Genomic DNA, 20,452 nt, shown 5'->3' with positions numbered 1-20,452 from the left:
TTTTTTCACCTAGAACCTGCTCTGTTCAAGGCTGGACTTGAACTCAAGAATCTGCTTGCCTTTGCCTCCTGGGATTAAAGGATTGTACTACCATAACCTAAACTTAGCTGGGTAGGATCATGCCCCAAGCTCACCACTCCCTTAATTCAATTTAATATCTGTGAATACAGACTTCAGCTCCACTTCACTTCCTGGTGCTCCTTTAATATTTGAACCATATATTTAATACTTTTCCTTTTCTAAGCTTGCTATGCTTGTTCAAAATGCTCTTCGTGAGATTTAACCAGAGAACAAAGTCGCTGTTGGGCTTTTTTGAAACTTCCTTTTTCAAAGCAATTAATCTAAATCTCTTCACCTTAGCCTCAGGTATACTGTTCAGACAAGGGCAAAAAGCAGCCATTCCTCATCATAACAGTACAAAACCAGTCTCTAAGCCATGTACTGGAATTCTTCTCCACTGAAATCTCTTGGGCCAGGTCTGCACAGTTCAAATCACTCTCAGCAACAAAGTCTTGCATAGTCCTACTAGGACAGCCTATTAAGCCCCACTTGAAACATTCCACTGATTCCCAAATCCAAAGTCCCCAAATCCACATGCTTCCAAACAAAAGCATGGTCAGGCCTGTCACAGCAATACCCCAGACCCTGATACCAACATCTGTCTTACTGCTTTTGCTGCTACAAACAGACACCATGACCAAGGCAACTCTTAAGGACAATATTTAATCAGGGCTGGCTTGCAGGTTCAGAGATTCAGTCCATTATCATCAAGGTGGGAGCATGGCAGCATCCAGGCAGGCATGGTGCAGGAAGAACTGAGAGTTCTACATCTTCATCTGAAGGTAGTTAGGAGAAGACTGACTTCTAGGCAGCTAGGATGAGAGTCTTAAAGCCCAGGCTCACAATGACACATTTACCAACATGGCCACACCTTCTAATAGTGCCACTCTCCTGGGCTAAGCATATACAAACCATCACAATGTATATCTTAGGAAGTAGTAGGTTTCCCAAGACTTCTAAAGTTAGTGTTTGTTGTCCCTCCCCAAATTCCACCCTCTCCAATTCTCTTCCCTTCATCTTCCTTTTTAATATTTTGGGTTATAATTCCCTTGTCCCTTTCTAACACTATATGGTTTCCCCTTCTTTGGAGGATTCCCTCTTTCCTCCTATTCTCTTACTACTTGCCTTACCTCTGTGATCATTCTGATTGAAACCCACATAGATAAAGCTTAAAAGCTAACATCTGCATACAAAGCAGGCAATGCTCGACTTTCTGGGCCTCAGCTCCCTCACTTTAGAGTGGTTGCTTCTAGCACTATCCATTTACCTGAACCTTTCATCTTTCCTAACAGCTGAATAATGTTCTCTGGTGTAAATGCATTACATTTTTGTTAGCCATTCATCAGTAGATAAGACTTCTGTTTCCAATTTCTAGCTTTATGAACAAAATAGAAATGAACATGAATGAACAAGTATCCCAAGAAACCCATACCTGACACTGTTAGAGGCTAGAATTTAGGAATAGTTTATGGGCCCTCGGGGGAAATCTGCCTCCATCATTCCCCTAAAGGAACATAGCAATGAAATAACTTGTAAGACATATAGCTATACTCATACATCAGCACATTGCTCAACCCTCATCAGAGAAGATTCTTCTTGCAGTAGGGAGCAGTTAACACTGAGACCTACAACTGGACAGTCAGCCCTAAATGGATGTCATTATTAAACTCTTCCTTTTGAAAGCTTGGGGGTTGACTCAGAAGAAAAGGGAAAGGCTGTAGGAAAGCAGAGGTGATGGGTGACTCCAAGGAAGGAGCTTCTTCCAGACACAAGGCTGATGCACATATGAACTCACATAGTCTGTGATAATACTCGCAAGACCTGCACAAGTTTAAGCCAGACAAAATCCCAGTACAGGGATGGGAAAATGGGCATCAGGTCCTACCCATAACTATTTGCAATTGGTAGCTACAGGGGAAGAGTAAAAACACTTTCCTTCAATGGTACACAGGTATATTAACTACACTTAAGGGCAAGCCTCATGATCGGGAATAGTTGGCCAACAAAATAATAATCCTCTGTGTGTGTGTCTGTGTGTGTGTGTGTGTGTGTGTGTGTGTGCGCGCGCGCGCATGCACGCGCACACGGGTGCACTTTGATTTTGAATTTTTAAGAGAAAGAAAGAATATAAAGTTGGGTGGATGTGTTGGATTCCGTCAAAGAGACCCTCACTCACAAAGACCACAGAGATCAACATCGCTGTAAACTGCAAGAGGATTTTTTTATTGATCCAATGCCTTGGGGACCCTCCCCCCCACCAGCACACAGGCAAGAGCAGAGACCCCGAACAAACAAAGAACACACTTTTTATACCTTGTAAGGGGCAGATTTAGGCAACAGGGCTAGCTGGTTTATTCTCATTGGTGTAGCAAGTAACCCTTTCAGGCACTGGTTGGTTTGCATAGGGTGACTATCTTTGGCCTAGTCCCTCACTCTGCCTGCCCTTGTGGTTTTTTTCTCAGCATTGTTTAGTCGGCCAGCTTCTTTATCTGGCTCTGTACTTGGCCCACTAATATAGTTTGGAAAGTCCCTTCAGAGGGGGAAGGGGCTGGGTGGTCTTGGATTTATTTTGGATTCTACAGATGGAGGGGGTAGAATCTGTGGGGAGCTGGGGGGGGGAAATAATATAATCAAAATACATTGTATGAAACATTTTAAAAGAAAAGCATATAGATTGTGATGAAATGGAAAACGTTAACATGTTTCATGGAACATGAACTGTGCTTTTCTCAGATGCAGCTCAGGTTCTACAGTTTTATACAACAAATACAAGCAAGACATGACAACCTGTTTTGCGAAGTAAAAATTCAGTATGAGCGGGGTTTTTTGTTAATTTTATTTTCAATATATAAATTCTCAGTATACAAAAGTATGTTTTAATACATTTATTTCTTACAGCGTTTCTCTGAGTGTTCTGGAAACTAGAAAGTAATCGTATATATTCTGTGGCATTATGTTCAAAAAGTGGCAGATTTTACTGAGGCTTACTTAATATGCCATACAATATGTTGAATGTCCGAGACAGAAAGAAGCACTGTAAAAATGTATAAAAACAGATTTAAAAGTACAGACACATCATGTTTTAGTTAGAATTTTAAAGATGCTTTTTTTTCTTCTCTTTTCCTTTTACCTCAAAAGTAATGAACACCTTCGAAGCTGCATGGATGGTTGCACTTTTGATTTTCTGTTGTACAGTTAATGTGCCTGGCAGTCTGGATAACTGATGATCATCCGTTTGGCCTTCCCAGTCTTTTGTTTCTTCTTCTTTGATTAGTAAAGGTTTTCCCAGAGTTTGGCCAACGAGGTCACAGACTTCCTGAGCTTTGCGCCATGCATTCTCAACAGCAACCAGACAGGCCTGCCGCCTTAGGGATGCAAAGTAAAGATTAGGATGACATTAAAAGACCTGCGGCAGTCAATCATTTTGTTCAGAATGAATAATTTAAAGATGTGTTAACTCACCGAAGATTCTCAACAGAACCTGGTGTGTGATAGAACTCAGGTGGGCTGATGACAACAGAGCTATCTAGTTTTTCAACCAGAAAGTTACAAATATTTTGCATTTTTCCAAATTCAGTAAATGTAATGCAGACCTGTAAGTGAAAGGATACTTGATGTTATTTTCATGCCTCATGTAGTTTTAAATTTTTTGTGTAAAGATAAGTATAAAAAGTAAAGCCAAGCAAGTATGGTGGTACGCGCCCTCAATCCCAGTCTGGTGGTAAATGCCCTTAATCTCAGCACTTTCGAGGCAGAGTCAGGTAGACCACCCTGGTCTACAAAGCAAATTCTAGATCAGCCAAGGTTACATAGCAAGCCCCTGTCTCAAACAAACAAACAAACAAACAAGCGATAGAAAGGAAGGAGTAAAGCCAGAATATAGGTCACTTTATTTTAAGATAACAAATATACCAGGTAAGGAAAAAAATGTTTATAGCTATATTATTTTCTTACTAAAGACTTCTGATAATGAAATTTAAAATGATCTGATATTAGCTTATATACTTAAAACTTCTTTGAAACCATTTTAAAATTTATTTATTTTTTCTGAAATTGGAGGGTTCTCCCTTTCAGGGTTATTATTTGGCTAATTTCTAAGCATTTCCAACATTGTAATCTAATTTATTCAGTTAGACTTATGATTGGTAGTGAGTATGCCATACTTCACTGACACCGCTGAGGTATGTGTCCCCTTCCAGCGGTCTTACTATGTACAGAAGTGAATCTGACTGTCCTCTGGAACTTCATCACACTAGGCCTCTTCTAGGAGGCTGGTGCATGGTTTAGGTCATCCGCCTATGGATCCTTCAGAGTACCTTTCTTTTCACTAAAAGCCCCGGGGGCGGGGGTGATGGTGGGGAGGGTTCCTGTTTCAACCTTAGGAATGGGAGCTTTTCAGATTCCTGTTGCTCTCACAGATCTTGTCCTTTACCCTAAACCCTAGGAGACTACTCCCCTGCACCAACTTGAGGCCTTCTTTCCAGCCCCTGAATGAGTCCCACCTTTGGCCAGTCTCCAGGAAGTTTGAGAAAGTGATGTGCCCAACTGAATCAAGACCAGAGACTTTTATGGTCTTCTGGGTCAGAATCAGACACTAACCTTCATGAGATGCCAGAAGGGCGAGTCCCAGAGAAGCAGCGAGGGGCTTTTCTTGTTTTGAGACAGGGTTTCTCTGTGTAGCCCCGGCAGTCCTGGAACTCACTCTGTACACCAGGCTGGCCTCAGAGTCACAGAGATCTGCCTAGTCTGCCTCCGTGCTGGGATTAAAGGTGCCACCACCCCCTGGCCTGTGGGTTTTCTTTGTTGCTGAAAAGCTCATGGGGGAGCCTAGGCTTCCTGATGACCACTCGGGCTGGAACTGGCCCTACAAAGGGTAATTCCTCTTTGCCTTCCTTGGGCAGGACAGATGAGATGCAGAATCCCAGGTCCAAAAGAGTCCAATCCCTCTAGACCAGTTTTAATTGAGAGCTTCTTGGCCTGAGCAGTAAGGAAGAAGTTTCAAAATATAGCAGTTTAAAAACAGTCCTCTCTCTCTCTCTCTCTCTCTCTCTCTCTCTCTCTCTCCCTCTCTCTCTCTCTCTCTGTGTGTGTGTGTGTGTGTGTGTGTGTGTGTAGGGTTACAAAAGAGGGTCAAGCGCTTTTCCCAACTTACTTGCTTATGCTTAGAATAAACAAAACAAATTGCTTCACCACTTGGTCACTGGAAAGAATGTAAGAACAAAAGAGGGGATGGTGTCTTTAAAATCTCTTCAAAATCACATGTATAGAGAAGTCAACTTGAGCAATCTAATTCAAACCTTGGTATACAAATCTATGAACTCAGTGCAGGGTTGGGACATGGGCCACATTCCATGCCTCACATCATCCCAGAGATGGAGACAGTGACCATGAAATATCATTGCTAGAGGGTCCTTTCTAAGTAAACCCTAGGCATGTATAAAAGGGGCAGTGAGGAAGGAAGGCAGTCACTCAAATCCTGGGAGATTGGAAGGTGGAACCCAAGGGCCTTCAGTGGCTTGGGTGCACATCCATCCTCGAATGGATGGGTTTATGCTGGCATTGTCTAGAGGAGGCCAGGTGCCCCGGGTATTTTTCAGGGTAACTGTGTTAGGAGAAATATGGGGAAAAGGCCTCCAGCTGACCCTGACTGCTCTCTCACCCTGCTGCTCTGGTTAAACATGAGTGTGAGAGGCTCCACTGTGGGGTGCTGACATAGCCTGGTCTACCCAGGACACTTGTGGGCATACACATGAAGCTGATTGGGCCCTAGTGTCCACCTCTGGGGAAGAAGAAAAGCAAGAAGCCCAAGAGAGCTACGAAACAGGAAATGGGGCCTCTGGCTCTGGAGTACTAAGAAGCTGGCAAGACCCCAGCATCCTGGTCCCATCCTGTGTTGGCACCTGATGATGACAAGGTTCGGCTTTCTGTTGGATGTGCCCCCATCACTCTGGGGTCCCGGAAGTGATGTGGGCACAGGAAGGAAGTGGGCCTGGAAGAGCTTGAGGAAGCTCTGGCAGTGTGAGGGTGCTGTGCACTACTGAAAGAGCTTGAGGCAGACGGCACAGGCTTAAAGTGGCTGGGGTAGAACTTCTTGGCACTGCGGTCAAGTAGCGACTGGTAACAGGCTTCTGGCAGACAGAAAACAGGCAAGCCGCTCATGGGGGTACACATCTCAATACCACTGCCCACTTGGTCAAAGAAGCTGTTGACTAAAGGTGAGAAGCACACAATGTAAGCGGAGTGCCACAGAGTGTTGAGGGCTGGAGCGTAGTACTCCAGGATGGCCCCAACAGAGCCACCACACATAGGCACGCATATGCAGGAGTAATGTCCCACAGGGTTTTGCCCTCTTTCCCATGGAACCATTCTACAGTAGGAATGTAAGTACTCAGGACCCCAAACAAGTTCCAGAACCCCATCTCCTATTGTCTGTGGACAGGGTGATGTGTCTTTCCCGTGATGGTCACAATCTGACACGTACCCTTTGCCAACTGTGGTGACTCCCAGCTTGTTCTAGTCAGACTGAGGGGTCCCCAGCATGCTCTGGATCTGACACGTACCCTTTGCCAACTGTGGTGACTCCCAGCTTGTTCTAGTCAGACTGAGGGGTCCCCAGCATGCTCTGGATCTGACACGTACCCTTTGCCAACTGTGGTGACTCCCAGCTTGTTCTAGTCAGGCTGAGGGGTCCCCAGCATGCTCTGGATCTGACACGTACCCTTTGCCAACTGTGGTGACTCCCAGCTTGTTCTAGTCAGGCTGAGGGGTCCCCAGCTCTGGCGCTGGCTCCAGGCTTAAGAGTTTCCTGAGGTGAGTTCCTCTGCGTCTTCCCCTGGGCCTCGTCTAAATAATTATATCTGTCCCATTACTTCACAAATCTCAGATAATTTTATTACTAGTTACTTCCTCACCTGCCCAGCCTCTGGCAGTTAACTGACCTCTCCCCTGATGACAGACTTGCCTTTTCCAGGAATATGTTGTCTTTGGAGACTCCTTTAACTTGGTTGGCATAGTGCATGTGTAGTTTCGGCATGCTCTTGCATAACTGTTCTAATCTGAGCAGTGTTCTGTTATACGGATAAAACCACAGTTTGTCTGAAACATTTGTTCCCAGTTTGAGGTTATTATAACTAAAGATGCTTTGCAAAGTGGTTGTCAGTATTTTGCATTTCTGGATGTATTTTATTTTGCTCAGTTTGCTAATTACTACTTTTAAAAGCTAGCTAGGATTTGGAATAAGATTGCTAATAAATCTATGTGTAACTCATTTTAGGAAGAACAAGTATCAATAGTCTTGAGTCTTCCAAATCACAAACAAGATACACTTCTCTCCTTTCTTAGGTATTTCATTTCTCTCAGAAATGTTTTATAGTTTTTAGCATATTTTATCAGGTGTATCCCTTGACATTTAAAATTTGTTTATTACTTCTAAAAGATTTTCCCATAATATTTTCTAGAAAGATGGTTGTATTGCTTCTGACTAAAGAGTGTTTTATTTTGTCCTTCTCAATTTGAATATTTTTATCCTTTTCTGCCCTGCTCCCAAACTACAATGACTAGAATTTCAAGTATAATGCCAAGAAGTCATAGTGTAGCCACCATCTTTGTATGGTACTTGGTCTTAGGTACAAAGGTGTTCAGTATTTCATCATAAAGGTATAAAGTTACCAGCAGCTTTTAAAATAGGTATCCCTTAACTAATTAATTAGTTAAATTCTATTATCTTTGCACTGAGTATTCTGAAACTTTGTGTAATATTAGAAGTGGAAGGACTTGTATATCATCTTAATTACATTACTCCTTTATCATTAAGAACGATTTTGTTCTTTGTGTGTAACAGTCTTTGCTCTGTAGTTTACTGTGGCCAATACTCTTACAGTTTATCCACAGCTGAGTCACAGCCGAATGGTTTGTTCTTCTAGATCTCATTACTTGTAACCAAAACATTCTTATATTTAGAGTGTGCTTCCCTCCATAGAGGTGGAGTCCACTCTTACACAATCTAAAATTCTTTTTAAAAGACAGACTATCACTTTGCAGTCCTGGCAAACGGATAGTCTGTGAGTCCTAGAACTCACAGAGATCCATGTCTCTGCCTGAATTTACAGACCTGTGTCTCCACACCCAGACAAAACACTTTCTTTTGCTGAAGGTATTTAGACCATTTACATTTTATAAGATTATTGATAAGCCTGTGATCTTATTATTTTGTATTTGTTTGCTCTTCTGTTTAATTCCTGTCTTTATGTTATTATTATTCTATTTTAGCCCTCATTGCTTATTAGTTGAGCTGCTGCTTTAGTATTAATAAGATCCATCTAAGTTATCCCGATCCATTTACAAGAGGTATAGTGCGCACCTAAGGCCTAAACCGTATGCTTTCATACTTTTCCTTCCTGGCCTTTACATTATTACTACTTTCCTTATAATTTTAGTGAGATTTTAAGAGATTTATATTTTGAAAAATATCTATTAAAACAGTTTCATTTTCCATGTTCTTTGTTCCTTTGTGTAGACAGATGCCTTTTTTTCTGATATCATTTTTTCCCCAAATGATATTATTTAATATTTTTCAAAAACAGGTCTATAGGTAATGAATTCTTTCAGTTCATGAAAACCCCTTTAATTGGCTTTTATTTCTGGATTTTTATTGGATATAGAATTTTAGGTTTACATAATTTTCTTTTTAATTGTTTATCTCTGAGATGGGATCTAGCTATATATATATATATATATATATATATATAATCAAGTCTAGACTGACACCTGCAATCCTTCCTGCCCACTCTCCAGCTAAAGTTAAAGACTTGTGTAATCATGGATGGCTTGTGTATATGGGGAGGTTGTTGTATGTACGTTTTGTACATAGGCCTGTGCATGCACTTGTGGGGGCCAGAAATCTACCTGGTGTATCTTTCTATATCTCTCTCTGCACTGGTTGGATTAGCTGGTAGAGTCCTCTGTATTTTCCTGTCTCCTCCTCCCAGTGTTGGGATTTTGCCACCATGCACAGTCCCCCACCCCTTGTTGGGGGTCAGAGATCCAAATGCTAGTCCTTTTGCTTATTCAATGAATACTTTCCCCACTGAGCCATCTCTCCAGCATCCATAGCTCTTGTTAGTACTTTAAAGGCATTGGTCCACTGTTTCCTTCTTTGTATTGTTTTCCATAAGAACAAAAAGAAAAACATTGATTTCTTGTGAACAGAGAGATAATTATGCAACAGTACTGCAGCGTGTTTAGGAAAAAAACAATATATACCTGCTTCTATACTGTTGGCAGTGCCAAGCAGCCGCTGGATCCCAGCCCTGCAGAAAAGGGATGTGGAGACTACTGCACAGGTATTTCTTCCTGATGTAGATGGTGTAAAATCATTTGGACATACACCCATAAGTGGAATTGCTAGGTCATCTGGGAGTTTGTTTAATGTTCTGGAAACATTCCACATTATTATCTACATGAGTTTTACTATTTTGCATTGTTGTTGGTAACATACAAAGCTCTAACTTCCCCACATCTCTGCCTACCACCATGTCTTGCTTTTACTACCCTAACAGGTCTGATGATATAATTCACTATTTCTCTGACAATTGGAGATACTGAATACAGTCCATATACCTGTTGGTATGTTTTTTATAAGTATCTATCCAAGCCATCTGTAAATCTTTAAATCATGTTACTTCCTTTTGTGTTTTACATGTCTAACTACCATCTAACCATGTTACATGTTTAATAGCCCAGGAGATGACTAGAATGTGTTAGATGTTTGCTGGCCAAGTGGAAGTTGCTACAGTCATCTCCATAGAGCCACACACCTTTCTTTATGACTAGTTAGCACACTCTGTATCTTATGAGTGTATTATCATGGTTTCCACTGACAGTTGGTGCTCATCTAAAGGTAATCATGTGCTGGAATGTACAGTATCCTGTAATGTCTGGGTTCCAGGGAGTCCTATCTAAATCAAAATCACATGCTTTCTTAAGGCATCACAACACTAAATGCTAAAAAGGCAGGTACAGCAGAGGGAAGAGCAGAAGTTAACCCAATTCTCACACAGTCAAGGACTCTTGCCGAAACCATAACTTCAGTGTTAGAATGACTCAGTGGCCTGAAAACCCTCAAGGGTTCCAGCCCTTGTTCATGTCTAGAACTATCTCTTCCCTGTTCTTCTCTTGGTGACCCTTTATAATAATAAACTTAACTCCAAGTGCCAGTGATGGTTCCAGACGATAATCTCAGTGCTCAGAAAGTTGGTGTAGTAAAAGCATAAATTTGAGGCTATTGTGGGCTACATTTTGAGACTTTGCCTAAAAATTAATAAAAATCAAAACCTACCCTCCTAAGTAGAGTTTCCTGTTCCTATCATTACAAACTGAATTCCTAACAGGAAATACCCTTTAGAAGGATACACTCCCCTCCCAAACTCAAACCTATGTTATTTAGAATCTTGCCTGACTACTCATTCTGTCAAAATAATCTGTAGCAAATCTATAGCAAAAGACGTCGAAGCTGGCCTTTAGGGGAATGTGGGACACATTGTCAGACGAAGGCTAAAGACTGATGATCCCAGCCTTACAATCTTATTATTTGTATGTTAGTAAGTGCTGGTTTCTTACTATTTGTGTTTTGATAAGCTCTGTCTTCTTACTTTGTAGCACTCTTACTATCTGTGCTTTAATAAGAGCTGGTTTCTCTTCTCTCAAGCTCAAGGACTTCTTGCTGGCCAGCTGAGAGTCTCAGAATTCATTAACTCTCCATGGAGTGAGAGAAAAGAAGGGAAAGAATTAAAATCTTTTACATAGGCAATATGCACAGTCTCAAACACATACATACACACACACTCTGGTTGGGCACAACCACCTGTCTCATCAACTCCACAAGTGTTCATGTATACTTACATACATACTCATATACCTACACACATATGTATAGACAAACATATGTGTATGTACATCTTGTGGATTGGACAGAGCGCCCCGAAGCTACACATATAAATGATGGGTACATGGGGCAGAGGCCCAGATGCCGCACTTTATTCCTCCTCTCTGGCCTTCTTATACAAAATTAAGACAAAAGTTCTTAGAAAATTACTTCATAGAAAAGATGTTATGCAAAAGGGGAGTTACAGAAGGATGTCAATAGTTAAGGTCAAAGCAGTGTTGTATTCTGTAGGTTCATTTTAAGTTCAAAGCAACAGTTTTACATGGTCTCACTTTATCATCGTGCACACCTGTGGCTTCATCCTTGGACTGACCTAAAATGAATGTGTTTCCTTGATCACAAATTTGTCCCAAGCCTATTTCTCTTTTTCAGTGTAACTGTGAACGCTCACTGTATTCTTTATCATGCACTTTTACTTAATATTCCATGAAGAATGGGCACCTTTTAGTTTTGATTGATTCTAACTTTATTCTATATTTCTGGCAAATAACTAAAACCATCTCTTAAAACTTTCTTCCTAAAATTATTTGAATCAAACCAGAGATTTTATAAAATCATTAATTCATCTAAATAGCACTGATTCATAAATGTTCATCTTCATGTTGATCTGCAGAAAGTTTGCTAATGCTTAGGAATGAATAGACTTTGTGATAGTGATGGAAAAGGTGGTAAGAAGCAATCCTGGGAAGAAGTCTCTTGAGACCTTGCCTCTCATAGCTCACCTAGGAAGCAATAATAACCTAACCGACGACACAAGAGAGCACCAGGTGGCTTCTGGGGGTGTTTTCTACTTCCGGTGTGGGCAAACAAGATTGCACTCTAGCTCAGCTGTCTCTGTTTCCTATGACAGGTAGCAGCTGAAATCACTGGGACCCAAGAGCAGCAGTCTTGTCACGGCTAGACGCACTCACATCTAACACCCGGATCCTCAGACCTTAGAGCCTTGCTTTTTCACGGCAGGGCTGGGATCTCATGTCATCATGGATAGAGCATTCTGCATCATGGATAGAGCATTCTGCAAACAGTGCATTTTTTAAGGTGGGTAAAGACAATAGGACTTAAAATGTTAAACAATGTTTCTCCCAGTGACTGTGAAATTGTATTGAGAAACAAAATAAAAATGTTTTTAAAAAGTCTCAATCCTTTACCTTTCCATGTTTTTAAGGAAGGGAAATGTTTCTCCTACTGTGCTTTCTTCTCACCAGGCAATGATGCTACAGAAAGTCTGTGGGGTTTAGGTGCTCTCTCCATGTGGCTACTATGTCATCTTACACCCTTTCTCTTAAGTAGATCTCATTACATTTAAAAGTATCATCAGATATATAATATCAGAATGATTTTGAGAAAAATTATCTTTTATCATCTCCATAAGGGTAATTTCTCTAGTAGACTTCAGCTTAAGAATAAGTCTAAACTGTAGTCGAAATTCTACAAAGTCCACGTGCTTCCACTCACTCAGTGCATACCTCGGCTTCCATGTGATACGCATTTTCTACTCTTCTAATGTTCTTTGTCACAGTTACATTTTCTGCCTGAAACAGAAAATATCAAATTAAGGTTACTAAATTTGGCTACAAAATTCAGTTGCTTCTGCCTATCAATGAAGAAGCCGAGTTTGAAATATGAAGACATACAGTATGCAAAATGAACTGCCTGGGTTGATGTTTTACATTTTCTTAAAAGTGACATGAAATCAATTAGAAAAAAGAACAGTTCACTTCATTTTTCAGTAATTTATTTCACTTGTAGAGAAAATATGGACTTATTTGACATGGTACCAGTCATATGTATCTTTGGGTAAGTTACTCTGTAGTTTTGAGTCTTTGCTTCCACATGTATAAAATCAGGTCAATAGAAACACCATCTGATTGTTATAATGATTTAAAAACAAGTTATATGTAAAGCGTTTGGATGGAGAAGGCAATAGACAGAAGTAGACTCCATAATATTACAGTATAGAACTCCACCAAACATTTCTCACCACAATTTACTTCTCAAACTATGAGCAAGAGAAGAAAAGAATAAAAAGAAAGAAAGAAAAAAATCCACAAGCAACAGATATATTTCTATGACCATGACTGCCATTGAAATCTTCCCACAGACGTGGACGCAAGCTAAGCGATGAGTTCTTCCATCTAGGAAACAAGTGTCGACTTGAGTGAATGAGTAATGTTTGACCCGGACACAGTCATGTCAAGGATCTCAATGCCTTAGCACCATGGGAATGGCAAAGCCTTCTTCCAATCAGAATGCTGATGGTGTATGCAAGATGGCCACCTTACTTTCGCCACCACCACACACACACACACTTTACACCCTAGAGACCATTCCTGAGATTAATCAAACTGGCTTCCTTGTTCAGCTATATGCAACAACCTCACCTCCCCATTCCATTGTACCTAATAAGCCCACTGAGCTCTGGGGTGCTGCAGCCTCTTTATCAGAGAGCACAGCCTGCCTCTGTCCATATGTATGTTATTTCTCCATTCCTTTCTGCCTCAGATAGGTCAGTCCCTCCCTGGAGCCGCGCGGAACATAGCACCTCTTGGTGCTTAATCCCAGGTTAGAATCAGTGTTCATTCTAACACTGTTTCCATCTTCCCTCCTCACCGGTGAGAAACATGGCTCATACATTCGCTCAGTACCGGTATACTATGTAAAGCAGTTTCAGAACTGCTAACTAGTGTACCCTGGAAAGCTGAGCCTGGGGTTTCTGTACCTTTATCTTCACCCTTACAGTTTCCAGCTAAAATATTCTTTTCTAATTACGCAGGACGAGCCTTTCCCCACTCCCTTTAGTTCAGCTGTGTCCTCTGTTAATAATAGAACTGGGTTAATTTATTACTGTCTGAATTCCATCCTGAGATTAAGGTCTGACAGCCTGTTTCATGCCTTTCCTGCCCCAGTTTGCAAATGTTAAATTCACTCGTTGTGCCTTACAGCTCCTTGGGTTTTGACAGGCGCACACAGTGAAGTATCAAGCACTCCAGCCCAGAGAAGAATAGTTCTTCCACATTAACAGTTCCCCTGTGCATCTCCTTTATAGTCAACCATTTATTGTCTCCACAGGTTTGCGTTTTCTGAATGTTATATGAATGGAATAATGAAACATTTGTCTTCCTTTTTGGTCTGGCTTTTTACTTCCAAATATGCATCTAAATGGCCACATTTTGTCTACACTATAGGTAAGCGACCAGAGATACTGTAAACATCCTTCAATATACAGGTTAAGCCAACAAGAGTGACTTATTCAGCTCAGCACGTCATTAGTGCTAAAGCTAATAAATCTACCATACCAGTCTGGTTTATGAGGCTTTCCTGACTAAACTATTTTTGTTTCTATGTACATATAAAAAGGCAGACTTTTAAGGTGAAATGGTCAATTCAGGACTAGCTATTTACATAATATGAAAAGGTAGGGTGACAGACTCAGTAGCCCAATGTAAGAATAAACTCAAAAAATGAAAACCTTACAACTGTTCAGAAAAGAACTGAATAAACTGACTACAATACTGTAAAACCAGCATTTATCCTGAAATATATATGCTTAGTATCAAATATAAAGAGAAGTTTTACTTGCTATGTAGAGGTTTCCACCATCTAGAATTACAAACTGAATCTCCACGTCCCCATTTAACACGCAAGCCCTGTTCTCTGCAGGCAAGAAATCTTTCCAGTAGATCAGTAAGGAAGGGAGAATAGGGTCTCAAAGGTTTTACAAAGATTTAATAATTTAAGCAGTGTGGATAATATAGGAGTACCACGTGAACTATTATTACTCTCTGTCTGGCTCAAAATAGCTTGAGAATGCAAAAAACCAATGACTTGGAATATTTCAAAACAATCAAGACCATAAAGAATTCTCATGTCATAGTTATGTTCCTACTCCTAAGCAGCAACTGTGTGATTGCGGTGAATCCTGAGAGATCTCAACCATTTTGGATTACCACATTTGCTTGCCACAGACATGCAGATATAAAAATAAAAGCTAATTTGTCTGTAGCATTTCTCTCTTGCCACAAACAGAAGTGAGGTTGTCCATTCAGGCTTTACTTATAGATTTATTTATGTATGTAAGTGTTTTGCTCACATGGATGTCTGTGCACCATGTGTGTGCTTGGTGCCCTGCCTGTAGAGTTTAGAGGAGGCTAACAGATCCCCTGGAACTGCAGTTACAGAGGGCTGTGTGCTGACATGTGTGTACTAGGGATTGAACAAAGGTCCTTGGTAAGAATAACAGGTGCTTGTAAGCAGGGAGCCACGTCTCCAGCCCACAGGACTGCTTTTCTAGCATGGTTATAATAAGTAAGTGTGGCTGCCTTAAGATGGCTTACCATCCTGTGATGTAAGCCTTGGGATGCATGCACCATTTTGAGTTTCAAAGAAAGATACCAGGAAAGCCGGGGACCTAACCATATAAAACCCGAGTAGCCACAGAATTACCTGACTTTTCAGTTATATAAAACAGTGATTTTTATTTTCAAAAGGTAAATGGAGATTATCTTGCAAAGTTAAGATGGACTAATAAAGATTATGAGCATAGCTACTTATCTAGATAAAAGAAAATAAAACCATTGTCATTTTACCAAAATAAGCTCCAAGCATAGAATATTTAATAAACTATTAAGGATTCCTAAAGATTTGAAGATGTACTACTTAATGGCCATATTGCCTTAAAACCATGGAGTGAATAAACAGTACATTAAAGGTAGAAAACATACAGAAAAGAATAATGTATTTGGCTAAACTGTCAAAACTTAAAACTATATAATATATATGACAAAAACACAGACTTGTTTTTGTAACTTATGATCACCATAAGTTATTGGTAATCATACTTTTTAGAGTCCTATAAATGAATGTGGAAAAGGATAAAAATAAATGGGGGAAATACTAAGAACTAAAAATTTGTGGAAAAAGCTTAATTTCCATTGTTAAAAAGGGAAAAAATGACTTCTTTGGACTTTGCATTTTGAGTGCTGAGAGTATAGGAATTGGCTCCCCTGTCCATCCAATCATTGGCTATTTTTTTCTTTAAAAAAAGTGTGTGTGTGTGTGTGTGTGTGTGTGTGTGTGTGTGTGTGTGTGTGTGTGTGTGAGCTTTTAGAGTAATACCTTCATAGGACCCCTGAATGTGTGAATAAGTGGGTCTCTGATTCCTGTGCCCTCTCTTGGGGTGCTTTTATTTTTCTTTTCACTTGGCTTGTCCAGCTTTGATAAGTTAGTTTTGCTTCACCTTATTATATTTTACTTTGCTATGTTTTCTTGCTTCTCTTAGAAGCTTGTTCTTTTCTAATGAGAGACAGAAAAAGGAGTGGGTCAGGAAGTGGGGAGGAGTTGGGAGTAGAGGGAGGGGATGCTGTATTCAGATTATATTGTATGAGAAAAGAATCTGTATTTAATAAAGGGGCAGAAAGAAGACATAAAGGATATTAAACTTACAATTGGGGAAAAAAACACTAACTGCTTGTGTGATTTGTCCTTTAGAAGCTGTTGATAAGCCCTGTTTGGAGAAAAAAGTTAAATATATGTCTCTAAATAGTTTGCCCCTCATCACACACAAAAATATTATCTCTCTTATTGCCTACCAACCTGCCCAAGGCACGTTTAGGTTATTGAAGATAATACAGTTATGAATAGGCAAGTAGTGGAGTCTACAGCCTAAGCTGGTATACAGAATAGAATACACTATAGTGACTATCACCTGCAATGTTTGCATGCCCCATTCATATACTGAACCAAGTTACTAGTGTGATGGTGTAGGTGGCCTCTGAGGTTAGATGTTGAGGGTGGAGCTTCGTGGATGGAATTAGTGTCCTCATGAAGAGGCCCCAGTGAGCTGCCTTCTCTCAAGTGAGGACACAGGGATCAGGCACCATCTATGTATCATAGACCAAATCAAAACTGACGGTGCCTTGGCCTTTCTAACTTCCAGGACTATAATGTGGAGAGCCTTTTGGGGGTGCTGCTTGGTAGGAGTCTGACATTGGCCAAGGCAAGGAAGTAAGCTCAGGTAGGAATCTGACAAAAGAGCATGACAAAGAAGTACGTTCAGGCAGGGACCTGACAATGTGTAAGGACAAGGAAGCAAGAATCTGGTTTTAGGGTAGAACAAAGAAGTAGGCTCAGATATCTTGAACATCCTTAGAAACAGCTACCACCAGAGTGTTCATGGGGCTTTGTGTTTATTGTCTTGCTTGTTCCTTGACTATTGTCCTTTTAGTTACATATTGTATGGCACGCCCTTAATATTTGCATGTAATTAAAATGGTATAAAAATCAGATTGGGAAAATTAAACTTGCTTCAGTCTCAGAATTGACTGGAGTCATACTACAATGTTGTCTATCTGTCTTTTTTCTTTTAAATCCTCACTCCGGAGCTGGAGAACCTGTTGACTGACTGAATGGTCTTGTAAACACTAACTAACCCTCACCTAACACTAAGCTAGTCAGATTGTGATATTCCATTATAGCAGCACCTCCCCCCCCCCAAAGACAAAATGATGCCAAGTGCCACTTAAGTCTGAATGGTGTTAGGGAGTGCTTAATAAATGTTTCTGGATTAAGCAAACACTAGTTAGAACTTTACATTTCCCCATTAGAGCGATGCTAAAACTGACTACTCTAACTTCATACAAATTCATAAACCTAAGATCTACTTAGTAATTTAGTTAACACCTTATGCATTGCTCCATTATTTTTCTTTTACTCATCCCAAAGCATTTTTTCATTGTATGTGTTATGTATATGAGCTTACTCAGATGGCAACTGCTCTGAGAGGTAAGTACATCAAGAATGACAACAGGCTGACACTTTGTATTTAAAGAAAGAAGTGAAGTATTGCATAACAGGGATTAGTGTGGAGAAGAGAATGTCAAGAATGTGATTTTGGTCTGGTTCTTGAAAACAGAAGTCATCTAGGCTAAGCGGGGTATAGAGAAGCCAGGAAGGATGAGAAAGTCTGTTTTCATCTGTCACGTGTTTAGGTTGGGAGAGGCCCTCCAAGCAGGGAAGTGCGGATTGACAACCCAGTATTCCAACGTTTGAATCACATAAGAGCTTTGTGAAGTCCATAACTTACCGTTAGAAGTACTAACATGATTTTTATACTGTTGAACAAGCTATCTATATGAGCGCTTTCCTCCATGAGCAAAAATAACCTGGAAGACTAGAGTCCTTGTGTGCCTTGCCTCGAACACTGGAGACTTGGAATGTAACTGTTGTATTTATTGTGTTTTACAAGTTACAAGTTAGATACATGGGTTCGATTATGTTCTGTGTCAATGACATAAAAAACTCATTACATTATTTAAACAGGACTGACTGCAGCAGGTTGCTTAGGAGATAGTTTTCTACATTTTAAACCTATTTTTAAAATTCGTTTACAATTTACATTTAAATTTTTTAAACTGTAACATAAGCTGGGAACCCCACCCCATCATTTCAATTATTCTGGTTTTAAATGCAACACAAATACATTTTCTTTTTAAAAATAAAGACCAGTTTTTCAAAGGTCTGACATTTCTAGGACAGAAGCAATACTAGGTTGCACTTTCACCAAATCAGAGTCACCCCTGAAAACCAGGGTTCCTGCAGCTGGGGTCTTGTTTTGTACAATGCTAACATTGAGATGGCTGTCTGTAGCTTCTAATTTTCTTTCATATTAATTATCTGAAATATGGCAAAGTTGGAAGCAATCTCGATTGTGGTTCCAGGAACAGGATTTCAAATATTTTTCTTTTAAACTCAGAGCATTATTTTATTGCCGTAAATTTGGAAAGTGGTGATATTAAAACACGCCTAAGAGTCGCTGTGTGGACATTTTTGCCCCATTCGTTAAAAGGAGGGAGGCTTAAGGTGCGACCTATTTAGTGATTTGTTCCACAGACATGTCTAGAAAGTAGAAATATTTCACCTATGACACCTACATACATTGACTTAAAAAAGTTAAAACTAAAAAGGTGGAAAATTTGGGGTAGGCGATCATTATAAACCATAAATAGATGCTAATAAGTACATTGAAGAGCCACTCCACACAAACCTTTGATTGGATGGAAGCAGTTCAGGCTCCTCACCGACCTATTTCAACATGCAGAATAAAAACTACCAAAGTGTGTGTATGGGGAGGGGGGGTGGGGGGAGGGGGGAGGAGAAGGTTCAACATTCTACTTATGCAAACATTTACATGTAATTTTTCAAAAAAACATTTCATCACTCTAATCTTAATAACAAAACCACTGTAGCAAACATCACCAGATAAAAACCTACCCAACCACGGGCGTGGTGGCGCACGCCTTTAATCCCAGCACTGGGGAGGCAGAGGCAGGCGGATTTCTGAGTTCGAGGCCAGCCTGGTCTACAAAGTGAGTCCAGGGCAGCCAGGGCTATACAGAGAAACCCTGTCTCAAAACAAAAACAAAAACAAACAAACAAAAACCCTACCCAACCTGCATTCCTGATTTCAAGTTCGCTGCGGCCCATAACGGCTTTCATCTAGATTCTAGAAGGAAAGGTCAAACATCCATTGCGCCCTAGAATGGATCCTGCGGTAACAAAGCATCCCCAAAGGTACAGAGTCACCCGCTCTGCACCCCGTCTCGGAAGTCTCACCTGAAACCCCTGCTGCTGGAGGCTCTGCGTGATGTAGTCCAGGCGGCGACACACACTCTTCTTGGCCTCGGCCGACACCTCCTTGGTGCTGCTCACTCGCACGGTCACCAGCGCTCGGTCGGGGCTGGCGGACACCTCGGCCGCGCCGCTCACGTGGACCTCACGGGCTCCGGGGTGGGCCTCCGCGACGTGGGGTCGGCGGCCGATCGGCTGCGCCTCCGCGGCCGAGATCGGATGGTTTTCCCGGCCCCGGTCAGCCCAGGGAACCAGTTCCATGAACACCCGCGATGCAGGGGCGGGTTGCAGCGACATAGCTGGGGCAGCTGTGTTGCCATAGCAACGCCAGGTTGATGGCGGGGAGTGACGTTTAGCTGCCGCGCGCTTGCTAGTCCGCGCGGAGGATGCCGGGATGGAGGCGCCGCTGCAGCGTGGAGACCGGGTTTTCCCCCAGGGAAGGAGGCCTGCACACATTTTAAATAGTTACCTCCTCATGGCCTGCAAGAACCGGAGCTGTCTGTCCTGCCCTCGCGGTCAGTGATCACGGGCCTTCCACGTGACCAGTCGTTCTTCTCCCCTCCCCCTGGGCCGCCTCCATCCCTCAGTCCGCATGGGGATGAAGGCTCTGCGTTTCCAACGTGTGTGATCCCGGTAGCCCTTTCTTCCCGAATTTCACGGTGCCGGGGCGGCCTCCTTCTTTGTGAGACTCCGGTGGTCTTACCCGCAAGTGCAAGTACTTGTTTGGTTCGTGAGGAGTTTCTCTTCAAATAAACTACGTTTTGCTCGTGAGAGTTTGGACACTATGGGGATCCTCGAGTGCGTTTTTTTCCAGGACACTGTTGA

General features: G+C 41.3%; 1 protein-coding gene across 2 annotated transcripts; it reads right to left on the bottom strand.

Moving 5' to 3' along the window:
- Positions 1–2,263: 2,263 nt before the first annotated feature.
- Irak1bp1 (interleukin-1 receptor-associated kinase 1 binding protein 1) lies at positions 2,264–20,146 on the bottom strand. Of its 2 annotated transcripts, NM_022986.4 has the most exons (4): positions 19,613–20,146; positions 12,469–12,534; positions 3,523–3,653; positions 2,264–3,425 (listed from the first exon to the last, which is right to left on the bottom strand). In NM_022986.4, the coding sequence occupies exons 1-4, from the start codon at positions 19,922–19,924 to the stop codon at positions 3,155–3,157; spliced, it is 780 nt and encodes a 259-aa protein (NP_075362.3). In that variant the 5' UTR covers positions 19,925–20,146; the 3' UTR covers positions 2,264–3,154. The 2 variants fall into 2 exon arrangements, with proteins under 2 accessions (NP_075362.3, NP_001161712.1); NM_001168240.1 differs by lacking the exon at positions 12,469–12,534.
- Between the last annotated feature and the right edge of the window lie 306 nt (positions 20,147–20,452).

The sequence above is a fragment of the Mus musculus genome, chromosome 9 (genome assembly GCF_000001635.26).
Source record: "Mus musculus strain C57BL/6J chromosome 9, GRCm38.p6 C57BL/6J".
Classification (NCBI taxonomy): Eukaryota; Metazoa; Chordata; class Mammalia; order Rodentia; family Muridae; genus Mus; species Mus musculus.
This window is presented reverse-complemented; position numbering and strand designations above follow the sequence as displayed.

What these genes read in the sequence shown, in the direction of transcription:
- Irak1bp1 (NM_022986.4), bottom strand. Translation starts at nt 19,924, where the DNA reads ATGTCGCTGCAACCCGCCCCTGCATCGCGGGTGTTCATGGAACTGGTT. An exon ending in TCCAGCAGCAGGGGTTTCAG is followed by an intron (nt 12,535 to 19,612) that starts GTGAGACTTCCG and finishes TTTCTGTTTCAG; the next exon opens with GCAGAAAATGTAACTGTGAC. An exon ending in GGTTCTGTTGAGAATCTTCG is followed by an intron (nt 3,426 to 3,522) that starts GTGAGTTAACAC and finishes TGCATCCCTAAG; the next exon opens with GCGGCAGGCCTGTCTGGTTG.